The following is a 21,308-nucleotide window of genomic DNA, read 5'->3' as shown; positions in this document are numbered from 1 at the left end:
TTTGCCAAAACTGTGCATAACTTTGCTTCTGATTTGGCTTTGGCTCTTATCACAAAAGGATTCCCTTTTTATTCCAAGCAGAAGTTGTACTTAGATCTCCATTTGGAATTTCTTTGCCTCTTTGGAAAGGTCATGGTATAAATTCTGAATGTGTCTTATGCTGAATGGATATATAGTGGCTTTGCAAAAAGCTGCACACATACACACACACATGTACTCTGAAGCAACCCACGATAAACATGCAGGAAAGCAAAGAAGCATTTGTAAATCCATCATCTTGCGAAGCTGCCGTCCCTTAAACCCCCTTCAGCACATCCTTTCTTAATGCCTGAGCCACACGTAAAGCCAGCTGACTACTTGTTACAGGCAGTAAACAGGCACGTCTCCAGTCAGTGCCTTAGTGCGTTGTTATGTCATGGTTGAGAAGAGACCCCAAGTGTGTGGCTCCATACCCCATTTATTGGCAGTCAGACAGAGTGAAGATCCGAGGAGCAGGCTTAGGTGAGTCATGCATCAGCACTGCATTAGCTGGAGAGACAATTTCAATGCAGGGTGGGAGTCTATAGAGAGTAGGGGAAGCTGGGCTAGCATTAATTCTGCCTGGCTCAATAATGGATTTCATTAAAACAGTCAAACATTTCACAGAAGTCTTGTTCACTTAAGTCTAACGGAATCTACCCATCTACAAAATACATGGATGCTATCCAAGAACATATGGATGTTATTTTCAGTTTTATACCACATGTACTGTAAAATGTATGTATTTGTAGTATGTTCACCTTTACTGGGTAATCTAAATATCAGAATCAATAACATACTGACCATAACTTACATGTTTGTACTTGTAGATTTAAATCTATTCCACAGCTTTTTTCTTACCTATTGAGTATTTTGATGATTATTTAAATTAATTTTCCTGTGTGTGACAAAACATTACAAGGCACTTTATATTGTAAAATAAAGACCCTACTACAATCCCCTAAGCAAGCACTGGGTGACAGTGGGGAGAAAAATAAAATATGTCTTTTTTTTTAATAGATGTATACATAACTCACAGCCAGCACCTTTGAAATTCGGCAGCATAGCACGTCTAAATTGTTTAATCAATTTGCAGTATTACACTGTTTATGTACAGCAAAGTCAATTAACCAGCTGCTGGCTTTTTAAATGTATTTGCATCTTTTTCACACAGCTCAAAGGATAAATCAATTAGTAGCCCAATAAAATGTCATGTTGAAACACAAAAAGTTAATATCCACAAAGAATACTGAAGAACACTGAAAAACTTTGTACTTTGTAATTCCTCTAGAATTAAATGGAATTTGTGAATTTCATCTGAAATTTCATTTACCTAATAATACTTATAAAATACATCTACATATACAAATAAATGAAATAATTGTGATGTAAGTCATGTAAAGATGTACCTTTGAACAAAAGAAACACAAAAATTACACTAAGTAATTCTAAATAGTGTGTAAGTTCAGGTATTTTACAAGATAAAAGAACTAATTAAAGTGTAAGTAGTGCTTAACTTCAGATGTTTATGGGGAAAATATTATACTTTTGATTTAAATTCTACTGAATTGCACTTGTCAAAAGGGGAAAATGTTGGTAAGTAGCAGCAGTCATAGAGTGTGAGCAACATTGAATATTGTACCATGTTATGCCAGTGTTTTGTACTATGATGTATTATTACACTTGGCAGCATTGTGTGAACATTGTACTGAATATTTCACAGGACTATTGCAGGTAGGGGTTGGTGAGTGAAGCTTACAGGGTCACTGTTTGTTTGTTTACCTTTTCACTGAAACATCCCTCCAGGGTTCAAATTTGGCTCTCCCGATGTCAGCTCCTGCTGAATTTAGAGGACGTCTTGGTTTCGCTAGCCTAGCTCAGCCTCATCCTGTCCCATCTCAACTCAACTGTAACAACAAAGCTAATTACCAAACCTCCGGTCCCAGACATAGTGCTGACAGTCTTGTTAGCTTCCGATATACACTTTTACTTGACTCAAGCGTATAGGCATCATCTGGCTCATACTAAGTATATCTGGCTGGTTACAAGAGCCAATACTCAGTGAACTGCTCATTTCAATCCATAAAGGCACACATGGAAAAAGCTCTTTTTATACCTCACATGATACAACCAGAGCAAACTGATGTTCAATTTCTTCTGCATCAGGGATTAGGATCGCTTACTGATTCCAGTATGTGTGTCATGCATTTAGAGCCAGCATTAACCTGAGTAGCTGTTTCTCTTTTTTTTCTTATCGCAGTTACGCAGTGTGGGGGGGGGGGGGGGGGGGGGTTACGTAAAAATGGGGCCAAGATAACAATGGTACAAGGTGGCCCAGATGCCTGCCCACGCAAAATACACTTAATTCCCTTATCCGCCCATAATCTTGACCTTCACTTTCCAAAAAGGCATATGTGTAATAACTGAAGCTACAAGGTCTGCTTCACACCACCTCCCTTCTGCATCAGCTCCTAAATCCTTGCCCGGAGTAACTCAAATCCGTGTACCATGAATAATCTCTTCACACATCTGCCTTGAATTTGAAAGTCTGTACATTTTAGCTGACATTCTTATCTTTACAGTGAATGTCAAGGGGGTCCAAACTTTTTTTTCCCTCAGTAAGGGAAATTTAGCCTTTTTAACATTCGAAAATATGAACGCGTTTCAGTTTTCTCGTTTCATATGCCGACTTTTGAATTCACTACGTTCTCCTTTTGGCAGAGCACCATAACTTTTCAGAAACTGGGTTGCAAGTCGAGCACATTGCAGAATGTATACTTTAAAAATTATGATGTCAGAATCCGTGTATTGTTTATAAGTAGAATAATACCCAAGAGCGGATATTCAGGCAGCTTCTTCCAAATGTGCATAGTGGGGAGTGTCATAAGCTTAAAAGGCCACTAAACGCCTTTGTGATTTGAGATAATAGATTTGACATTTCAATGCACCACCAGTCACAGCAAGCAGGTCCCTTGAAAACAAGGCAAAAATGTTGGAACAGTGAGGCAGCTAAACCTCCCCTTTACTCTCTGTGCCCGTAAAAAAGGAAGAAAAAAATAAGATATTCAGTATTTATGCACATATATTATTCTAGTAGGCCTACAGCTTGCTGGATGAGCTGTAGAAGTGATAAAAAAAACCTTAGTTCAGCTCATTTAAGCTTAAAAATCATTGAAATCATTTTTTTTTACCTGTCAAACCAAATCTGTGAATATATGAATAGTTAAGCACCATAATGATCAGTTATAAAACAGGAATTGAGGAGAATAAAACTATAATGAAGAAAAAAATACATAACATTGCCCCCCATTCAGAACATTCTGGATTAACAATAACTAAGGAACAGCTGTTGTATTTGCCCAGTTCCTCTGCTAAGATTCAACTTGGGCTATAAAAGCACATTTTTTTCCCCACAAAATTGCGGGAAAGCATCTTGCATATTGCTTTGCCTGCATTCAAAGGTAACCACTAATGACAGGCAGTAATTACCCACAGACGGGTGACTCAGCTGCAGAGAAACAGGAACAGGGAAAGGAAGTAAAGGACTGTTGTGTACACACGTATCTGTGCCGACGTGTGTGTTTAAGTGTGTATGTGTGCATGCTGGGCTCTGACTCAGCAAATCCACATGGGTCTCAGAGGCAGCTGACTGTTTTATTACCTAATCCAGTTTAGGAGATGAATCTGGCCCATAATCTAATATTCTCATAAACGATTCCCTCCTTATACATGAATCTCTGACCTTAACTATAACCGCGGCTTGCAGGCTACAGCAATGAAAAGAGCAGTCACACCAGGGAACATACATAGATATATGCCTCTTGTTTAATAATTGCCACAGTGCTTAATCAACTTATTGCTCACATTCTACTGTATCCTTAAAATGGCTTGGTATTTATATTACCTAAGAGCAACAATTTAAGGGTGGTGAAAGGTGGCTGGTTTGTGCCTCTGTCAATATGAACCCAAACTGTGTCAATACTTGCAAGGTTTAGGCTGTAGGGAGGAGAGTCCATAACTAATAGTGTTCCACTGTGCGTGTGTGTGGGGGTTTTTTCTATCCGGGTCTGCATTGGCAGTGTGTTTGGGATCCTGCAAAAGAAAACTGTTGGCAATCGGATGCTTTCCAGATGGCATTGCATGGCCGATATGCAGCACCAAACCGTGACAGAGCCTCCACCATGTTTTAAAGATGTAGATGCTAGTGTACCTCTCTCCTGACTACCTCTGTAGTCTTTACTCCATCAAATCTTTTGCCGCTGATTTTCAGTATAATTCTAAAGTTATTTGGCATATCGTAACTTTTTCTCCTTGTTTTGTTTTCTTAACATTGGGTTCTTAACAGCCAACCATCCACTGAGACCATTTCTGATGAGGTACTTCTTCTTTTGACCTCCGCTTGTCCAGTTTCCTCAATTTTTTAAGGACACATTGCACATCATGTTGGGATATTCCCATTTTTTGTTTTTGGCCTAAGAGGTCTTTGAGAATCACCTTGTTGATGCAAAATTATTTACTCAACTAAAGAAATGGGAACAAATAGATTTTGTAGAAAGCTGTTGGTGCCTAAACATGCCATTTAAAAATAGTTTCCTAGCTACGTTTGAGTTAGCTGCCTCTTTTCATCCTTGAATGAGTCATAGATCAGTTTTAAGTGGCTTAGTAATAAAAAAACCCCCACATAACTATTCATCTGAAAAAAGGCCTTTTTGATTCCTTTATGAAAGACTTTCAGAAAGCCTGGAGAACTATTTGTCAAAATCAATTAAAATTTTTTTTTTTTACAATAACATCCGGCTCCTTGGAACTAAATATAAAGAAATGAGTGTTGACTCAAGGCTTTTGCACGGTATTGTATAACAGAAACTATATAATATATATAATATACCTGAGGATTTAAAATTGTAAGCCAGCAATTAAATTAAATATATAAATAACTAAACAGAATCGATAATAGTAGCTGGCTAAAACTGGATAAAAAGTTAATAAACCTGAACTGATAATATAACTAGAAGTTGAAATAGTGGGCTAGAAGGGTTAACAGTTTCAATGTCTGGATAAAAAAAAAATAAGGGTAAAAAATGTAAATTGTGCACTTAAAATATTGGATAAAGAGCTGAAAATGCTAACTAAAAAAGCAAATGACTGATAAACAAATAGGCTGTTTATAAGAAGAAGGGTTGTCGGAACAGCTTGCGAACCATAAGCAATTAATGTTAAGTTCAACATAATCACTAATTGAGTCAGTCATAAGCTGAAAGTAGGCAAGATCCAAATTACTTGGAGTTCAGATAACCATGCTGGAACATGAGAGCTGGTGTTGATGAAGAGGTTCTTGAGTCCATGTGACAGTTCTTCAGGGGGACGTCAGAAGAAAAAAAAAAGAAGTTATAAATGAATGCTGATATGAGACATTGCTTTTAATGTCACCTTTCATCTTTCCAAGATCTTCCCCAACCTTCCTCTGTGCCTAATACCACCCTTCAGCCATGAGTCAGGCCACAGCCCTGATCTCTGGGACCATCGAAATACCCAGCAGCGCCTTGAACACGTTCAGCTGGGCACTGGGACTAACTGAGGTGAAAGCTCAGAGAAAATCCCTCAGAGATAGTATGTCATGGATTGTTTCATTTCTCTCCAGCTAATAATGTTAATATTTGTCAGACAATACTAGAATTTCCAGAGTGCAGGGTCTCTATTTACTCTGTCTGTTAAGCCAGCTACGTTAAATAAAACTGTCTGATATCAGCACGTCTAACTCTCGCCTTCCTCTTCTCATCTATTATTTTTCCCCCCTTCTGTTTGAATTTCATCAAACTGATCCTCTCTCTATACTTCTCAGCCCTTTCAAACTTCTCAACATCATCAGACAGCATTCTTTTAACAGTTTATTATTCAAGTTTACTGCAGCTCTGACATTATCTGACATGAGAGGCACAATAATGCAACTCAACCTCATCAGAAACAAGGCAGGCAGCATTCCACGCACTTCAGGAATGTGTGAGACAGAAAGGTACAAATCAGCATGTAAAGAATGGTCACAATGGCTTTTGGAGTTCAGTGCAGAAATGCATAGCAATGACAGTCTCTTCATGCTTTGGCGCATTGTCTTATGAAGCACTGCTTCACAGCATGGCTAACACAAATGGCTAGAAAACTTGAATGGGTTTGTATAGAGCAAATGACTTCTTCAATTTCCATTGATCTGTGTAAACAAACAGGATGAGGTATAAGACAGGGCCATTGTGTGGCGATAATATGCTGTCTCACAGCCAATGCATATTCCTTTGTTCAGTGCAGACATAGCTGCACATTTGAATACTTCAATAATAATCAGGAAAGAATCCCACAACAAGAGTGGCAGCTTGGCATCGTGGTTAGACCTTTCTACATTATAACCAACGGTGTCACCAAGTTCAGCCTCGCAACGGCTTTTTTGCCGTCCATCCTGCCAGGTAAAAGGCTTTAGAAAGAGAGCTCCATCAGTTCACAGAGTTTATGTAAAAGGAAGGCGAGGATCTACATCAGAGCCTGTATATAAAAGATGGACTTTGCTTCTTTATCTAGATGGTGAAGACAAAAGTTCCATTGACCTCAGTAAACATTTTCTTGCTGAGCTCCCATTTCTTGGTCTAAATCACCAGAAACTCAACAGAAGTGTAGGCTTCACATCCAGATGTCAGTAACCACTGTGTGTTTATGTCCATTTTTTATAAGCAGTCTACAGCCTATTTAGTGTAGATAACATAAAAAAATAAGCCTCAATATTATAAATGATTCAAAATTTATCTTTAAGGCACTTTATCATACACCGTAACAAAACAAAAATGTGAAAACCCTTCCAAAGATACAGAAACCATATTCAAAGTTTTTGGTATGCAATTAATAACAGAGACAATAAAATAAGATAACAATTAAAATAAGCATAAAGTAAGAAAAGTACCAAGTAAGATGAGAGTTTTCTGTTCTTAGACCTCGTCCTAATTAATTAAACAACAATCATACCTCAGTACTCTTTATTTCAATTTAATTTACTGGGATTGTTAAGTTTAATATTCTTTTGGGCTCAGAAATCCAATATTGAGTTTTTGTGATGTACTTGGCACAATATCTTGAATCACTGCAAATAAATCTCTTTCAAAAATAAATGTAAGGAATCTGGTGCTGACTGAAGGCCAATCTTTATATCATTTATAGTATTTTAGACTAAAATAAAATATAATTGTATAGATATTATAACTGGTATGTAGCACAAGTTATTATTATTATTTTTTTTATACAAACATCTTATACCCAGCTGCTACATCCTGATTCAAAATTGAATTGGTTAATTCATGAGAGGCCCAACTCCACATTTCCAAATTTCAAGTCCAAAACTAGAAACTAAATTTGCATCATACTTTGGGATTTGTAAAGCAAGAGCTGGCAAAAACAATAAAAATGCTCCCCTGTAACAAGACAAAAAAGTTTCTTGGAGTTGGACCCTTTATGAATTTGCTGATTCAGCTATCTGACAACTTCCCCTTTTATCTATGAGTGCACCAGTTTAATGCCTTGCCCAGTGTCCAAAACAGCCGGTGGAAACCAGGCTAGTTTACACCTCCTGAAGCAGCGCAGACATGTGCTACATAACCAAAACAGGTGAAGGCCACAGCACCAGTTGGACAGGTGCACCATGGGGTATGTAGCCTTAGGGAAGTGGGTGTTCCAGTGCTTGGCTACATCACTTCCAGTGGGAAGATGGAGTGTGTAGTCGCTCCAGCGTTTGGACACACTGTAGACAGCTCTCACGGTCCGCCCTTTTTCAGACCACTGGGTGTCGCTGGCTGGGTTGCAGTTGAACTCCACCCACTCAGAAGTGAATTCCCCGAGCAAGGGGATATCTCCAGCCTCAGGGTCCACCATGGTGGCTGACAGCTCAGCCCCCTGCACGGCTACATAAATGCCCTCCACCCTGCGCACTTCCTTGACCCAAGGGAGGGAGTATTCGGTGTCCAGGACCACAATGAGACGGGAACAGTGGCCGGCGTTCTTCTCCTTCCACAGCTCCAGCAACTGGGCCAGATGGAAACTCTCCCCTCCTACAGTTACAGGAGATCAGACAGTAAGAAGGAGAAAGAAAGAACAGCGCGTACTGGGAATCTATCCTATGACTAGTTTGATTTACCAAACTCTCTGAGAGAGAAACAGTGAAGGTCAGCGAGCTGCTATTCACTTAGTCCCATGTTCAAGGACAATTCATTGGGACATATGGCCATAGATGGACATGGCAGCTTGGCAGCGATCGAATCTGTCAACTATTACTCAAGGGACTGTCTTTAAAATCCCCTGTCATCCCGGCAACAGACACAACGACAAAAACAACCTTAATAGATTGTATATTTATATTTAGTATATTTTGGCAGAGAACAAACATTGAAGGTCTGTTGCCAAATTATTTCTGTTATTCCTAACATCAGTGCTAGGTAAGTAAATAAATAAATAAACGAGGCTGAGAAAAATAAAATGAAATCCATTTATGGATACAAAGCAGCTTTGCCACATACTGCTTTATATTTAGAAGGGAAAATGGGCTTTTATTCAAATATCTAAAACATCAAGCATGAGCCAATTTGGAGAATCTGCTGCACAGCTAAATTTGTATATATGCATCCAGTGTCATCAACAGAGTACTTCCAGACTATTTTCAGGAATCCCAGTGTGGACAACACTGCATCAGTGGGTCGTAATAACCAGAGGGATCCTTTATTTGATTTGAATTTCAGTCGAAGCAACCCCACTTTTTCAAAAATGTCTCCAGTTATCCCCTGAGCATGCCACTGAAAACGACCCTTCAGGATTGTGACTCAGGGGAAGTGATTATGCTTTCGGTGGGGAATTTTTTTTCTTTTTTTTTACTATTTGCAGCAGCACGCAGAGATAATACGTCAAGTAATCTCTGAAGAGGAGCTGGAGCTGACACTGTGTTGACCTGCTGTGATTCTCATTTCTGCTGAGGGAACGCTCATGTCACAGCAGACTCTCTGTAACTTTCACAGAATCGTCTCTACTGGAACCAAACTTCTGTGCCGAGTCCTTCATAGCAATTTCAACTCTTTACGCTTGCTTGTCTGATTCCTTGCAAATCAGTCTGATTGACTGAGAGAATGGGAAAATGAAAGGAATGGAAATTAGACTGTAATGCAAATGAGACTGCACACAGAATACAATATCTACCTAATGCTATCTGAAACAACAGCTCTGTAGTCACTTCTACTTCTGTGTTGATTTTTTTCTGCATTTTAACTGATTTACATCTTCGTCAATTATGTGTGCTTAGATGTTAAAACTGCCCGACAGCTTTGAAGAGAGAAAGCTGATATGCAACTTATGATGCACCTAAAATTTGATTTGTGAGGACTGAATGTGTCAAGTTTAATCTTCTCTCAGTTTCCAAAAAAAGGAAATAAACAGCAGAGATGTCTGAGAAGGCCAAAACAAGTGATTCTTTTGTTCTACAAAAAGCTTCAAGTTAATGTGCAAACCATTTGATCTCATCTAATTTAATGAATTAATAGAGTCTGAACATGTAATGTTTAATAATAAATCAGAATATCTACAAAGAAAGGATCGTTCCCTCTTGAAATGTTGACCTAGGAATTCTCCTATATAACATGGTGGCCCCCAACGTTTTTCTTAATTCATATTAGTCTCTTATGGATCACACTTATAGCTAGCTGTTCAGGTGCCATGCTTGCTTGGTAACTAATCAGTAAATCTTCTGTAACAACTCCCAAAGGCTCATCTTCTCATGCTCCTATATCTTAGGCTCATCTTCTCATGGTCCTATATCTTGTGGGGTTCCCCATGGGTCTATTTTGGGTCCCCTTTATATATCATTAGCACAGTAGCCCTTGAGCAAAAACACTGAGCTAGTTTTCACTGCTACCTGCCACTTGAGGTCTTGTCTGACTGAAGCTAGGAACTGGATGTCCAAAAACCTTCTAAATAATTTACTGAACGACTATAAAACTGAAATAATTATAACTTCACCCACCTCCTCCACCTAGCACTAGCAACACCATTGGACTTTCATTTAGTCTGAGTCATCAGAAAAAGATGTCTTCAGAGAACATGTTCTTTTGATAGATATCAAGCTGCCTAACTCTCTCCAGTTTCTTTATCAGTTTTTAAATGTTCATTTATCAGTAATTATGAATTCCGATACCAATATATTTGAAAATAGCCAAATATATCAGTGCTCCGATGCATTGGGACTCTGGATATATTGGTAAGGCTCTATTAATTATGTATTCTCTTTGCTGAATGGTGTTTAAATATCCCCTGGATTTATATACTGAAATATCTGTAGTTGTAGCTGGTGAAGTTGAAGCTGTATACTTACGTGGATGCATTCTTTTTATTTACCTCACTAGTACATTTAGGAATTAAATGAATGCGAATGGACTATGAAGTATGACCACTTTCCAAGACTTACAAACATCGAAAAATAAAGCAATGACAACATGGATCTGTGGCCTTCACCTGACAGAGCCCAGGAGCCGGAGCCTTTGTGCGTGTGCCCACTGTAGAATATCAAATAGGTGTCATGTCGTGGTCCGTCTGCCGTACGAAGCTCCAGAAAGTTGCGCAACTTTGTAAGTACAGCCTCCAGGGTGACACCGCTAGTAGAGTAGTCACAGCCGAATGTCTGAATCATGTGGTGGGAGAAGAGGCGCTGGATGTTGTTCAGCATGCCTGTGGAGCGCAGATTCAACAGTTCCACCTGCTCAGGTGGTAAGAGAGTGGGCTGGCCACCGGCGCTGGGTGAAAGAGAAGGATGAAAGGCTGTGAGAAAAGACTTGTTGATGTTTATCTTTTCTATCTACTCAGAGGGAGGCTCAAGTTAGGTGGCTTGTCAGCAGAAGGGGAGGGTGGTGGGGGGTGGTGTGTACTTATTTATTTATCTACTTTCTGAGTGAGAAGTTGATAGATTGACATACCGGGGTGGAGTAGCTGTCTCCCTTGTTGGGGAGAGAGGAGACAGAGAAGAGAGGATAAGAGGAGATGGGGGAATGCAAAAGGTACCAGTGAGGGATCGCTACTGGAGGAAATGACATTAGCCTCAGGGATGAGAAGGAAATAAAGAATGAAAGCAAATAAAAAAGTAGCAAAAAATGAGATGGTACAAAGGAGAACAGAGTAGGATGACAAAAACAGGTTAAATATATACTCATACTCAGTTTATAAAAGCACCATTCTTACTCTTAAGGGCGATTTTCCAAACACAATTTCATAACACGTTAGTAACTAGGGATTAAATCAATATCAAATAAGTCATATCACTCCCTCTGCCATGTGATTACTAATTCGCTCCTGCCAAGCATGTTTTCACTGAATCGCGAAAGAGCTCTGAACAGGTTCCCCCACGAATATGACTTACCAGAGTAATTACTTTATGATTCCCAATTCAAAATAAAGTGACCAAAGTTGCTTCCTTAAATGAAGGAGTTTGTTCACACGTAGGGGGAGATTGAAGGGGCAGATTGGCACAGATGCTGTGCCGTTCTGTTGTTGTGAAGTGAGAGCGAAACTAACAATTTACTGGAGTATCTACTTTCCTACCCTCACTTACAACCATAAAGTCTGGGTAGTGAAACAAAGAGATTGTGGATGTAAGAGGTGGAAATGAGCTTCCTCCATACCTCAAGGGGGCCACGGGGAAGAAGCAGGACACACTGGATCATTTCTTGGCTTGCTTGGGAATACGTCTGTGTTGTCTCAGAAGATGTATAGGATGTGGCTGCAGGTGGGGTCTCTGCCCCAGATAATTGGCAGAAAATGGATGGATAGATGGACCAGAATACCATACTGGTAGACGGATATCTTGCAGTGTAATGTCATAGGATCTCTCTATTGTATATCAGTATTGTGGGCAGCTTATTGCACTACTTTTGTTACTAGCACTGTTAAATGCAGTACAACATACATTATTTTTATTTCCATTGGAGAAAATATATTTTCATAACAAATTTATTTGGAAAATCATTGTGTCTTTTTGGAGGATTCCATGTGTATACCTATGGACGAGGTAATTTTATAAAAGTGAGAGTGGATACAGGTTACAGAAAGTAAGCTGTGGAACACAGGGAAAGAATCCATATACCTATGAAGCGGCTTTCTACAGTGTCTGCGGGCTCGAAGTTATTCGAAAAGTCATAAGTCATTCTTGCAAACACCTGCATACATCAGCCATCATATTATGCCCCGTGCCCACGCTTTCCCCTTTAACCTGCCAAGGGGAAGTTTATCGAATAAATGCCTGAAGAGTGATGCTTTTGTTTTTACAGCTATGAGACAAATAAATGGATGTTATCGGTTGACAGCGAGGCAGTACTCCTGTCCTCAAAGGAAGTTCGATGAACAATTACCTTAATGATGATAACAATTGAGGCTAGCTATAAAAACACACTATACCTGATCAGAAAATGCAGAAAATGCAACCTGAGCATGACTTTGTGAGCTCATCATTTCCCCCAAACCCATCTAATCTTTTTAGATCTCATGACGCCCAGGAGAGGAAGGGCCTGTGGTTTGAGATTCCAACCACATCTTCCCCTGTGACACTCTCTCTTTCATCCTTAAAAAAAAAAATCCAATCCTTTCCTCCGTAGCCCTTTCACAGTTTCACCTCTCCCTCCCCTTTCTTTGCTATCTCTGTCCATTTTTTTCCCCTTTTAACCACCACCTTTCAAAGTTAACAACATCACTCCTCTTTTGTTTATCTTCCTGTTGTTTCACCATTGCTGTTGTTGCATGTGTGCCTCGCCTTTTCACCCATATCTTGGTAATCTCCCAGAGGGAATCTTGTCATTCTGAAAACATGATCTGCAGCCATCAAACAGTCGATTATACTCTGCTGCATTCTCATCATGCTCCAAGTCCTCCCTATGGATCCTGCACACGCGGCCTTGCATACAGAGCATCTAAGACTCCAATACGACATGGGCCAGCGTTCAAAATCACCTAGACCGTTAGACTCTACTAAGATTGATATCCCATTTAACCGAAAAAGCTAACTTTTAACTAAAAGGTTCAATAATTCAATAATTACATAAGAAAAAAAACCCCAAACAGGATGGCTGAAGAGCTCTTAAATGTGGAAACATTTATAACTGATGGCTAGCTTTTGGTGTTTAAGATGATGAGGCATGGCGGCATCTTCAAAAATAAAGTGATTAAGAAAAAACTGCATGGTCAACAGAGTGGGCTGTGGTGGAAACATCAGATGCGGCTAACAGCAAACGGGTGCATCTGAATAACTTGGTATGCTGAGGAGGGATCGGTGGAATGATCCCTCAAGGGCCCAAGCATTAGCGCTATGTTTATGCAGTTATTGGCCTATTTATCCCGTTGGTTTTTTGTTAAGTGAGGAGAACGTTTGGAAGAATGATCATGTTTACCACTCCTGGTGAGAGTGGTAAAGGCTTTGACATCGGCTGAGCGCGTGTGAATGTGGGAATGCTCCATCGATGCATTTTGCTCGGGTTTACTGTACATGCAGTATGTGGAGATTAGTTGAGTATGCTGAGCATAGCTTTGCTTACCTGGCAGTTAAGGAGAAGCTGTATGTTCTCAGCGTGTGATGTCATTTGAAACCCAAAGTTCACACAAGTCTTTATGCTGTCATGTAGAAAACAGCTTGTAAAACACCATTTAGCAGTAATAACTTGAACTAATGTTTTTCTGTATGATTTTATCACTCTCTCATATCGTTATGGAGGACGTTTACTGCTGTGCTTGGTATCACTGTCCTGTTGCGTGATCCAATATATGCCAAGCTTTAATTGTTGGACACATTTGCTCACATTTGTTTCCAGCATGCTCTGATAATACATAGGAGTTCAAAGTGACTGTACAGCAATTATTATTTGATCAGCAACAATCATATTTTTTTGAGTGTTTATAGGAAAAACAAGCAGATCAGTCCAAGTTTCTAGTTGACGATCCTCATTTGTAACAGTTTGATTGTATTTTTTTTAACTTTCAGCTGAAATTGAAAAAATAAATATTGTTATTGTTATAGATTTAACCCTGTAAAGTGGATCATATCTGATACATGAGTTTTGAGACCTCTACATCGTAAGTGTGATTTTTTTTTCCGTGAAAAACTTGTATACAGTCAGATGGATACAGTGCTACTGTGGGCAATAAACTGAACAAAAATGGTGTCAGAAGGCTCAAAAAACACTCCAGTTTCAAAAATTTAATTTCCTGGGGATTATTTCATGGTTCAGGCTTTACAGAGTTAAGAGGTGTTATTGCCAACATTGTTCCCATATGTAAAACCAATGTGAAATTCCTGAAACACTGATTTTCACGTGTTGATGGGAATAAAAGGGACATTTAAAGATTCCTTTCTGGGCTTTAAAAATGTGATTTGGGCATTCTGTTTACATTTTGTTGTTTTTCTCAAGTAACAAATACATTTTTTAGCCCCCAAACCAAACCATCCACAACAGAGGATATTCCCAATCAAAACAGTCTAACTGAAGGGTGTACCTGCAGTAAGTGGTAGGTACAACCAGGGCGTAGCCAACACAAGTTCCTCCCAGGCAGCCGCCCAGCTCGTGGAACAAACCATGCGCCAGAGACTCGAGAGGCAGCACCACCAGCAAAGCACTGAGAAAGAGACCGTTGGAGGGCTGCAAAAAGCCAAAGAATCAGAGTCACTTTCATTCAACATTTACAGCTTGTACCGGCGGTAATCAGACTCACTTAATTGGTGTTGACACTCGGCAAGACAGTTACACAACATGGTACTGACACTGTGCTATTATCGCAGGACAAAACATGACAGGACCTAACTAAATGGATACACAGTGTTGTGAAAGACACTAGAATAAACATACTTCACAAATGTCAATCCAAAGCAGAATAATTACTGCAGCATTTGAGCTTGTATTTTAGGGTAGCCTCTTCCAGAGCCTAAAATAGCAGCGTTAAAACCACAGAAATCACAATACAGTACAAAAGCCGTCTTTGCTATCATCATTCTCGGCTGATGATCAATTTGCCCAAAGCTGTGGCAGTAGTGGGTTTCTTATGAGAGCTTGTCACTAGGTTATGCATTCAAAAGCTGCCTTCTAAATAGGGAAATCACTCTTATACAGTTTCACAAAAGCAATATTCTGCTTTTCATTCATTCCACACTTTGAAATGCATTACCACACTGACTTTGATAAAAGAAAATTATAATACATGCAATGCATACACACACACACACACACACACACACACACACACACACACACACACAAGTAGGCAAAATCTTTTTTTGGGTGGGTCTCACATGTAAGCTCTTCAGAAAGTACTGAATCCAACGTAATGCCACCAACTATAGCTGTAAACATAAATATTCGATTGGCTTTCTTAATATTCGTTGTTTCACAAAGGCTTGCTGATTCTACAACGGACTGCATTAATCTTCCAGTTATGTTTTCTGTGTGCAATACAATACAAAATTTCACAGCCGTAAAACATCAAAACACACAAAAGCTAAACACTAGCTTTCTTCCACCTTCTCAGGCAAATTTGAAACCGACATCAACAATGTGCACATCCCAAATTAGAACTTGGGCCCATGAGAATCTTACAAGGTAAATGTCTAATAGGGCTAAATAAGTTATTGCTGCTCTTTATGCGAGCAGATAAGGATATTAAAGTACTAATTAAATTGGTTTCGCATGAGAGCAGAAGTCCCTGAGTTTGGGGAGCAACTGTTAACTACACACTGCCACTAGAATGCTTCCACACAGTATCCAACATGGGTATTATATGTTTATAGAGGCCTTTTCAAGACTACCAAAGTGCAAATGATTAAAAAGAGTGCCTAAGACTGACATAACCTTGGACCTCATCAATATAACAAGAGTACGATGATGCTTTCTATGCTATGGCAGTTTTCATAGAAAATCAAACATTTGCAGACTTAAACATTTTTGTCTTATCTGCTTTTCATTCATGGGTCTTACCTGCCAGGACACAGCCCCGAGTATCACTGTTGACAACAAACTAAAGAACACCAGTCGCTCTGAGATGAGGCAGAAATGTCGGATGCCTCGGGAGGCCATGACCTGGTCCAGACTCCGGCTACTCGACCGCTGGGCGCGCCAAGCCTTCTGACAGTCACTCAGCTTAGTGTGAAAGCCCCAGATTGTGATCAGCAAAATGATGTGGCAGATGGACCAGAAAAGACCAAACAGACAGAAACCTGGGATGACCAGATACCACAGGTCCAACTGACCAAGCTATGAAAGACAAAACAAAAGTTTAAATAAAAAATAATGAAAATAAACCCTCAATTTTTGTAATATAGCTATAAGTGTACCTTTAAAGCAGCAAGGACAAAGAAGGCTATCTCAGTCAGACTCAGAGGAAACAAGGACAGCTTCCTCCACACCTTCCCCATGGAGAGCACTGGCATCCAGCGCTCCATGGGGCCTAACCCACTGAAGTACACATCCAACACAGGCTCACAGAGCAGCCTGCCCAGGTAGCAGCCTAAGGCATAAGGGTTGGCATTAATGCCTAACGCCTGGAAAAACACAAGAGAAGTAACCAAGGCAAAACTGATCAAATTGGCCAAAGCTAGGAGGGATTTCATCCTCAAGTCCACAATGAGAGCACCGAGGGCCACTACCAAGCCTATTATGGCCACTGACTTGTGAAGAAGCATGGTAGTGCTTGCAATGCCAAATCCTAGAAGCTCCAGTAACTCTACTGATGTTAGCAAGGTGGATTTGTAGCAGATGGAGCTGCATATTCGCTCAGTTAGGGCCCATACTGCTTTCATAACTACACTGGCTAGGAGGAGATAGTTTGCGACCAGTTCTTTGACATTTGAATCCAAGGTGGGGCTGTTGAGGAAACACAAAAGTCCAAGGAGAAAGCCAACCCACAAATGGAACAAGCTCAGACTGGCATTTTCCATAGCAAAGTAGTAATGGAGGATACTGGCAATTCCCAGGACAAAGAGGCCCAGGATGAAGATAACCAGAATCATGGGTTCCCCTGTCACCTCCCAGCGTACGTACATGCCAACACAGACTGCCACAAGGAGATTGAAGCTGGACAGGTAACCCAGACAACGCACTGATGTAAACACGTCCACCCCCTTTGGTGCACTGACTGTCAGCTCCTCTTCCTCCCGAGCCATGGCTGACGTGGATGTTCTTATCTAAAAGCAGTTTAACTATCAAATAATTAATTTCCTCCAGCCACCTTCTTTATACTTCCACAGAGGTTTGCCACATGGAGGACGGTGCCTCTTGATGACTTTCAGCAAAAATCAACCCCTGCGTGGAAAAAACAAACAAACAGTGTGAGTGTATTATGCGGTACATTCGTCACATAGTCCAAACTTATGTACAAAAGGCAGGCACTTTAGTGTTTCCCCATGCAGAGACTATGTGGGCGGCGCACCCTGGCATATTAGTTGCGCAAGAAATATTTTAGCGACTAATTTTTGCAAATTTTTAATTACTTTTTTTTTTTACATCAGTGACTTTAACGCCATTCACAATTCCCAGTTGACAATCACTGCTAACCAGCTAAACCAGGCCCCTACATTCCCCAACAGCTTGCTTGTCCCACACTCTGGTGAAATCAGTCCTTCCTCTGCTTTTCCCCTGTGATCCGGAGAGCCACTCTAACCAGAACCTGCAGCAATGTGTAAGACTTGTAAGGGATGCAAAGTAGGACTAGAACTAATGTCACCAGCTACAGTTCATGACAGCGGTCCCTTCACCTGCCCCAAACAGAGTCTGTGGGAAACACTGCACTTTAAATGTATACAAATCTTAATCATTAATCAGGACTATCAGGGAGACAAGCAGGCAGCAAGAATTATCAAACCATTACTGATCTGTGGTCTGATCCATAGCTGTCCAAAATTAAATCTAGAAGACCTATGCAACTTAACTTCAATTTCAATGGTCACAATAACTGCAGAAACCTTCTGTATACAATCATTGATAAAATCCCATTAATACTGTTTACTCGTATTATATTTCGATCACTACCTTCGATCTTTGCTGTTGTGAAATTCTCTCACAGATTCTGGATTCTTTGACTTCCATGTGTCTCTCTTATAAATCCTTTGGAGTCATACATAAACATCTTCAGTAACATCAAGGAACAACAGCGTTAATATCAAATAAACGGAGTCTGTATTGGTTTTGTACAGAAGAATGAGGAAATACTCTTTAGTCACAGCAAAAGTGAGTGTAGTTCTCCTTCCATCGGGATCACAATTTTCTATGCTAACACTCTTTAAAATGACAACATTTTGACAGCGGTTGATTACACACTCGAGGTAAACTAATCAATTCGTATCCGTTTTCTACCCAAACAAACCCTTTAACTAACTAACTGACTAACTAACAAACTAACAGCCTGCTGTCAGTGAGTGACGATGTGGCACTATAGCAGACGGGAAGTTTTAACTTAGCCTGCTCCCTCTTTGTAAACAGTAAGCTAGTTTGCTAGTGCACGATTTAGTGCAGTGGCTAAAACTGCCAACACAACCACGAGCCTTCAAATGTAAAACTTTATGTAATGTCTTTATCGTCAAATATTGCTTACATGTTGATTGTTTGGGTGAAATCATCGGTACTTCCGGGTTCTGTACTACGGCACCTCGCAAGTGTCGAACTGAACGTACCTTCGCTTTTCCCACAGAATTAATTGTGGCGAGGCATTTTTTAAGGTCGCTCTGAGCTTATGCACTAAATTAGTAAACAGACAAAACTAAACGGAACTAAAATTAAACAAATAAAATCTTCGTTAGCCTACTTTTGCTTTTATGCATTTTTTAATTATTATTGCGGTTTATGCTATTTTTTAAATAAATTTTGCTTCTGTATACATCTACATATCTACCAATAAGTAATAAACAAAAAGTTTAGGCAGACAAAAAAAAAAAAAAGACAAACCTCAGTAATATTTTGACTCAACAACCACTTAATTAATTATTACTTGTCAGTATTGGTATTGTTCAACCCCCTATGCCCTCAGAACTCCCTTAATCCTTCTTGGTATAGGTTCAACAAGGTGTTGGAGACATTCCTTAAAGACTTTGTTAACATGTTTCTCATCTGTTTGCACTTTTGTCAGTCAGTGGTACAGATCTCTCACTAAATACTGCCCAGCATCGCTCTGGATGTCTTTAATCAAGTCACTTAAAACATTTTTCAAATATGTACGAAAGAACAAGGTCACATAAGGTCACTGCTAGTTGTAGCAGTGTCCTTAAGTTGAAAACAAATACAAACACATGTTCTAAGTGTTGTGTAACATGTGCATGTCACAGCATGTCACTACTAATTACACATACGCATATATTATATGCCCATTTAGCGGGGCTTTATTGTACTGTACAGTAGCTGGCACCATGTTCGTTATATCATGTTTGTTATATTTTTTCTTGGTCTGTTTTCTGATGCAAATATTATACAGGTACATTTGCGACAAGATGGCAGTGATGATGTATGGTTGATGTATGTGAGAGAGAGTGCTGCTTTGATCAGATGTTTACAGAAGGCACAACTGGGAACACACAGTGATTTAGCCCCCTTGACTTATGCACACAGCCCTAGTATGATATAATGTTTATGGCTGATAACAACCTTTAAATAGTGATTTAATGTTCTTTATTTTCTTTAATTTGAAATTTCTTTGACCTGAAAACTAGTGAACTCGAAATTATCATCATCCTAAAATGAAGAATCTGTAGTCATTGTTAAATTGACAATCCTATGTCAGCTCTGAGGTTTTACATATCAGCACATGATCAAATCAACCTGATCCTTAGCAAATTCTAAAATTAGGTAAATATAGTCTCAGATGAGCTACAAAACATGACATAAAACATGTAATTATTTACTTCACATATACTAAGTCAAATCCAGAAGCAGTGTGTGGAAAAATTAAAAACACTCCATGATCCTTGCTTATAGAACAACCTTTAGCAGCAATAACTTCCAGTAATTGTTTTCCGTATTCCTTCATCACATTCACACATCACTGTGAAGCTCTCCTTTACAGTGCTGCTCTCCCTTGCTTCACTTTATTGAGGTTTGAATTCTCCGATATATGGAGGAGTTCATGGACAAATCAATGACAGCAAGGTGCTCAGGTCCTATAGCTGCAAAACAATCCTAAATCATCAGCCCTCTACCACCGTGCTTATGAGTTATTGTGCAAATATGCCGTGTTTGGTTTTCTTTGAATGTGTTGCTGTGCATTAGGGTCAAAAACCTCCAATTTGGTCTCATCTTTCCAAAGGAGATTGTTCCAGAAGTCTTGTGGTTTGTTCAGATGTAACTTTGATTACCTAAGTCATGCAGTCATGTTCTTTATAGCTAACTAAAACTAAACTAAAAACAAAAACTAGATATGAAACAAAAAAAAAAGAAAAGAAAATAGAAAATTGAATGTTAAAAAATTAAGTAGAACTAACTGACCACCAAACTAAAATAAAATAAAAATAATGGAGAGGAAATATTAGTTTTAGTATTAGCTAGTTTGGCAAAATTTGGTTTTTCAGCTTACCTGATGAGGCTTTGATGAACATGTTTATTGGGACTTTGGATATCTACAAGACTGTGAGTCAACTGCTTTCAAAGGGTTTTATTCTAACATTTTAACAGATTTTCCTAAATCTTGCCTCAGGTCTTGCACATCCCTACTATAATAATTAAACTAAAACGAAACATTTTCACGCAAACTGAAATGAGCAAATCCACTCCGGAAACCAAGGAAAACTAAACTGAATTAAAAACAATTATAGTAACCCAGTTTTAACAAGAGGTTTTTCTCCCGGCAATCTTTCCAAATGATCTATGCTTGGTTGGTTTGTTTCTAATTGTACTTTTATCAACTTTGACATGTAACATGCTAACTGAGGTCTGCAGAATCTCAGATGTCACTCTTGGATTTTTTTTGTACTTTTTCCGAGCATTGCGCAGTTTGACCTTTGGGTGTATTTCCTGGGATGTCCACTCCATGGAAGATTGACAGCTGTTTTCCACTTATGAATAATTTCTCTTACTGTGGATGGAGTTCAAATTCCTTGGCCTTATAACGTTTTGCCAAACTGTTGGCCAGCAACATTTGGTTCTTTAAGATCATTGCTGATGTCTTTTCTTCTTGGCATTGTGGTAACACAGACCTGAATGCTCCAGACTAACTAAGGTTGATTTGATATTATTTTAACAGCTACATTAGTTTATATTATGTTCTGATAAATA

The 21,308-nt window shown here is 39.4% G+C and overlaps 1 protein-coding gene across 2 annotated transcripts; it reads right to left on the bottom strand.

The window, feature by feature from the left end:
- Positions 1-1,471: 1,471 nt before the first annotated feature.
- tmem168a (transmembrane protein 168a) lies at positions 1,472-18,746 on the bottom strand. Of its 2 annotated transcripts, none has more exons than XM_085137959.1 (6): positions 18,643-18,746; positions 16,388-17,354; positions 16,032-16,307; positions 14,560-14,702; positions 10,543-10,820; positions 1,472-8,099 (listed from the first exon to the last, which is right to left on the bottom strand). In XM_085137959.1, exons 2-6 carry the CDS (start codon positions 17,213-17,215, stop codon positions 7,549-7,551), a joined length of 2,076 nt encoding a protein of 691 aa, XP_084994085.1. In that variant the 5' UTR covers positions 17,216-17,354; positions 18,643-18,746; the 3' UTR covers positions 1,472-7,548. The 2 variants fall into 2 exon arrangements, with proteins under 2 accessions (XP_084994085.1, XP_084994086.1); XM_085137960.1 differs by lacking the exon at positions 18,643-18,746 and adding an exon at positions 18,081-18,630.
- Between the last annotated feature and the right edge of the window lie 2,562 nt (positions 18,747-21,308).

This window comes from Neolamprologus multifasciatus, chromosome 17 (assembly GCF_963576455.1).
Source record: "Neolamprologus multifasciatus chromosome 17, fNeoMul1.2, whole genome shotgun sequence".
Taxonomy (NCBI): Eukaryota; Metazoa; Chordata; class Actinopteri; order Cichliformes; family Cichlidae; genus Neolamprologus; species Neolamprologus multifasciatus.
Note: the sequence above shows the minus strand (reverse complement) of the source record. Positions and strands in the feature narration are given on the sequence as shown.

Excerpts from the sequence above, each read along its gene's own strand:
- tmem168a (XM_085137959.1), bottom strand. The coding sequence starts at position 17,215 with ATGGCTCGGGAGGAAGAGGAGCTGACAGTCAGTGCACCAAAGGGGGTG. Across the intron at positions 14,703-16,031 it reads TCGGGGCTGTGTCCTGGCAG|CCCTCCAACGGTCTCTTTCT; the intron begins GTAAGACCCATG and ends GGCTTTTTGCAG. Across the intron at positions 8,100-10,542 it reads CGGCTCCTGGGCTCTGTCAG|GAGGGGAGAGTTTCCATCTG; the intron begins GTGAAGGCCACA and ends CTGTAACTGTAG.